Source organism: Xyrauchen texanus, chromosome 19 (genome assembly GCF_025860055.1).
Source record: "Xyrauchen texanus isolate HMW12.3.18 chromosome 19, RBS_HiC_50CHRs, whole genome shotgun sequence".
Taxonomy (NCBI): domain Eukaryota; kingdom Metazoa; phylum Chordata; class Actinopteri; order Cypriniformes; family Catostomidae; genus Xyrauchen; species Xyrauchen texanus.
The window spans coordinates 13,323,354-13,326,386 of NC_068294.1; the positions used below are offsets into that span (position 1 = coordinate 13,323,354).

At 47.0% G+C, this 3,033-nt stretch overlaps 1 protein-coding gene across 1 annotated transcript; it reads right to left on the reverse strand.

Annotated features, from left to right (window-relative positions):
* Positions 1–958: 958 nt before the first annotated feature.
* On the reverse strand, positions 959–1,936 carry LOC127659780 (paraneoplastic antigen Ma1 homolog). The gene has a single exon (XM_052149735.1). The coding sequence runs from the start codon at positions 1,934–1,936 to the stop codon at positions 959–961; it is 978 nt and encodes a 325-aa protein (XP_052005695.1).
* Positions 1,937–3,033: the final 1,097 nt, after the last annotated feature.

Consider the following 3,033-nt stretch of genomic DNA (forward strand, 5'->3'; position numbering starts at 1 on the left):
TGGGGCGACTCTGTTCCATAACTTGGGAAAAAAAAGGTGTTCCTTCTATTCCCGTGTTTCGGCACCAGTGTGAAACGGACCAAGGAAGGGACGGAAACAGGCGTCAGCTTAAGGGGTAAGCTTTATTTTCTCAGCTTAATTTATGTATATATATATGTCTGTGACACAAGTATTCTTGGCCTTGTTGTCGGGCTCTCTCTCGAAGCTCTGTGGCTGCTGGCTTTTATCCGCTCTCCTCACGCTACTGCAATTAGACACAGGTGTTAGGCTTAATTTAGCTCAGGTGTAAGCGCCCTTACCGCTTTTCTCTCCCGGACGGGCGCTTGACCACGCCCCCGCTGCCACAGCGGCCCAACTAACCCATCAGGAATATGAACACTCTCAGACATGTCAGCGGTACTTTTCTTAACAGAACAGTTAACTGCATTAGCGGTGGCATCACTTGACGGCTGGTTGTTCTTGGACAGCTTCAGAGCCTGGAAAAGTCTCTTGATAACTTTAGCCTGGTTTTCTGGGTTTTGACACTTCCTTGCAAAATGCCCACTCTCACCACATAAATAACAGGAGTGTTCCTCCGATACTTTGAATGATCGTTGTGGGGAGCTGACTACTGGTTTTGTTGCATTCACAGCTGAAACAGCAGCTTGAGGTTCAGCTACTGTATTTGAGACTTTCTGTTGCAAGCGCTTCATTTGTTTTTTCAAAGCTGCTATCTCACTGTCCGAACTGCACTCACTGTACTCTACATTTGGGGGAATTTTCTCACTGCTAGCTGACGTGTCTTGTGATTGCTTAGACACGACAGCAGCAACCAAGGCCTTAAGTTCTTTGATTTCAGCCTTCAAGTTCTGAATTTCAGTTTGTTTCACATCAGCATTCTGCCTTACATTTCCACTTTGCATGACAGGAGTAATCTTCTTTCGTGAGGCCTCAAATCCCTCTTCTGTGCGTATCTCCTTTAGCAGCTGGAGAAAGGTTGGGGGGTGGCTTTCCTCTCTCTCAGACGAAGGTTAACTAACATCATATCCGAGGCTATCGCACCACACAACAACTGTTCGAGTCTTGCTTTATCTGCACACCCAAGGGGAAGACCATCTCTCTGCACAACTCTATTCAGCGACTGTTCTAGACGTCTGAGGAAGTCAGACAGCTTCTCACCTGGTTGTTGCTGCAGTAAACGAAATGCAAAATACAACTCTTCTCCTGACACTGCTGTCCCAAATGCATGCTCAAGGGCCTCTAAGCAGTCTTCGGGGCTCACATCAGGATCACTGGCTCGTGCTGCTTTTACAATGTCAAGCGCCGGGCCTCTAAGACTTTCCATCAGTCTCCGCCTCTTCTCTTTGTGAGAGCAATCACTCTCTTCCACCATGAGCTGTGCTTGACCCAACCAGTGGTCAAACTGCTCCTCTCCAGCTGTGGTGGGCAACAACCAAGATAAAGTTCGTAGGCTGCGATAGCATCCATGCTCACTTGAGGACTTTGACGTCTTGTCAAGTAAATCACTCACAGCTCGCAGAATGGCCTCGGTTGACTTGGCAGCAGCCTCATCTTCTGGAAACAATGTGCGAAGGTCTTCAACATGCGTACCTGGAGATTGTTGCGATCCGGACATCAGAAATTGTGTACAGCATCGTGAAGCTTCATCTGCTATGATAAGAGACCACGGCCCTCCACCTTCAATAGGAGACACTTCAAAGGGAATGATTTCGCCTTTTACTACTTCCTTACATTCACACAAGACCAAGTATCGGTTTTGTTGGCTGTTGAAGATGCGGCTTCTGACTCGCACACGTCCCAAACACCTCACTGTTTGCATTGTCTCTTCAATTACACTTGTGTCTACATCTTCTCGAATGAGCACTATGACTGCATGAGCCTCCTCTAATGCCTCGCATCCCTTTAATTCTGATGCTAATTGTTTTATGTGCTCCATATTGGTTTATAAGTTTCAGAATGCTAATTTTCAGTTGTAAATTAAAAAAAAACTAGAGAACCCACACTATAATCCCAGCGGTGCCTCCATTTTATGTAGCGCCTCTCTAGCATGTTTAACTACCCTGAGTTCTTTAAAACTTCTATCCAATTAATCAAATAAGTGGGATTTCTCTAATAAACTTATTAGTGCTAAACTTGTGTGTATGTAATTACTAACTTGTTATATGAAATACTCTTTTCCTTTAAATCACCATTTAAGCATTAATATTCACACTCTAATATGAAATTGTAACCCGCACAAGAAGAGACAGTCACAATGTCGAATTCAAACAGCTTTATTTATATAACAAATGTGCAAAGTACACAAAAAGGGCAAATCCAGTGAAGAGTAGTCAAAGGGAGCGTGAGGTCGAAGCCGGGGAATCAGTAGAAGGAAGGGGCAAATCCGGGAGAGAGTGGTCAACGAGAGGGGAACAAGGGGAGCTGGCAAGCTAAGGGGTAAACAAGAGGAGTTCAAAACTAGGCGAGACTAGCGGGGGGCAAGGACATGGGAAACTAAATACAATAAACAACAAGCGGGAGATGAATGTGCTGTGATATTTATAGAGACGAGTGCAGGTGTAAACAATGACAGGTGATAGGGACGAGTGCAGGTGTATACAATGAACAGGAGTGCAGATGACGCGAGTGCAGGTGTACATAATGTTCTGGCGATAGAAGTGGGCATGTGAGCCTGAGGGGGGGAGATAGTGTACGAGCATGTGAGCTCATAGGAGCAAAACGAGCGTGGAAGCTCGAGGGAGCAAAACGAGCGTGCGAGCTCGAGGGAGCAAAACGAGCGTGCGAGCTCGAGGGAGCAAAACGAGCGTGCGAGCTCGAGGGGGCGGAACGAGCGTGGAAGCTCGAGGGGGCGGAGTGAGGGAGCGGGGTTCGTGACAGTACTCCCCCCTCTAAAACGGACGGCTCCTGACGGCCGCACTCTGTTGCGAGGAGCGCAACCTCTGGGAAGTGGTGCTGGACGATCCCAACAAACAAAAAACCCTGAACAGACAACCCACAAAACACACAAAAAAAATTGAGGGCAGTCCAAGGGGC

Excerpts from the sequence above, each read along its gene's own strand:
- LOC127659780 (XM_052149735.1), bottom strand. The coding sequence starts at position 1,936 with ATGGAGCACATAAAACAATTAGCATCAGAATTAAAGGGATGCGAGGCA.